Source organism: Solanum stenotomum, chromosome 2 (genome assembly GCF_019186545.1).
Source record: "Solanum stenotomum isolate F172 chromosome 2, ASM1918654v1, whole genome shotgun sequence".
NCBI lineage: Eukaryota > Viridiplantae > Streptophyta > Magnoliopsida > Solanales > Solanaceae > Solanum > Solanum stenotomum.
Window position 1 is genome coordinate 26,322,648 of NC_064283.1, and position 1,438 is coordinate 26,324,085.

The 1,438-nt window shown below is 26.8% G+C and overlaps 1 protein-coding gene across 1 annotated transcript in view; it reads right to left on the minus strand.

The window, feature by feature from the left end:
- The window catches only part of LOC125855854 (uncharacterized), a 254,955-nt gene that overhangs the window by 21,391 nt on the left and 232,126 nt on the right, over window positions 1-1,438 (minus strand). Inside the window, exon 13 of the mRNA XM_049535530.1 lies at window positions 967-982. Coding sequence (XP_049391487.1) covers window positions 967-982 — 16 coding nt within the window. The remainder of the gene's footprint in view (window positions 1-966; window positions 983-1,438) is intronic.

A 1,438-nucleotide genomic window follows, 5' to 3' on the forward strand; every position in this document is an offset into this window, starting at 1 on the left:
AAAAAAACAAAAGGAATCCCCACATTTGCATTTTCTTTATTAAAACAAAATAATCTGCATATAAAATAATATGTAGAATTTATGAATTAAATTAATTAACAATTGACAATAAAATAAAAAGAGTAAACACTTACGGTTTTGGAAAAATAAATAAAAATAAAAAGAACTTAACTACTTCTGAGGTCTCCTTTTTAAATTTATTTTTTTTAAAATGATAGTTATCCAAATTAGTATCCGAACATCTAAGTTTTTTAAATTTGAATAATAATTTGATTTTGTGTAGTCTTATTTTATGAATTTATATTTGTTTAATTAAATGAAAATTATTTTACGTTACAAGTTTGAACTAGAGAGGAGTGTGCTAATAGGTTGCAATATATTTTGCAAATTATATTAATATTTTTACTAAAGTTGGAGTTATTATTTTTAATGCTAAATTCAAATCCGGTCTATAAATTTTAAATTTAATTAATTAACACAAATATCAATCTAACACACACCACATATGCTATTATTAATTTTCATTATACAATGAAAAATAGAAGTTAGAAAAATGTGTGATCTCTTTAAAGGATAAAGTTTTATTAGCATAAACTATTAATATAAAATCAAAACATTATATATGATTGCACCTGCAATTTTAAAACTCAATAATAATTCATATGAATTATTTTTAAATTAAAAAATTTATTCATTTTTAAATATTCGTGCAACGCGCAAGTACGTATACTAATTTTATAAAGCCATAATAAAGGTATAGTTGCACTATGTATTAAAAGGGAATTATTAATTTCCATTTGTCTGCATTTTATTGTTTTTCTAGTAATTTTCCATTCACTAATCAACATAACAAAAAATTCTCTCAAAAAATATCCCTTAATTTCTATTGTTTGATCAAAGACCATTACAAAGTTTAGAATATTGTCCACAAATATCAGTATTCATCACTGATAATGAATAGGGTACCTTTCGCACTGCCAATAGACCTAATAGCAACTACGAAAACAAGATCAGATTGTCTTGCAGCTTATAAAGATCGACGTAGTCGCTCATAGAAACATATCTATCCAAATAAAGAATAGATGAGTATCTCTGTGTATAAAGATAAATATAGGAATCCATTTAGATCTTGATTGGCTATTTCCATATTTTTTATTTTTTCTGATTGATGGCCTTTATTTTGTACAACAGGTTTTCATTTTCAATCTTAATGCAGGAGCGGAAAGCCACTTGACTATAAAAAAAATCATCATTTTATTACTTGCTAGGGCGGAAGGTAGACGAGTGAGCAGAGCCAATGAAAGAGGAAAGCCTGTCATAAAGCAGTCGACTAGAAGTAGAAGATTATTGGCCTGAGCGAAGAGGACCTCGCATGTGTTTAGGTTTGTTAGAGAAGGTGATTTGACCCGAATAAATCATGAACTTCTGGGCAGTACAA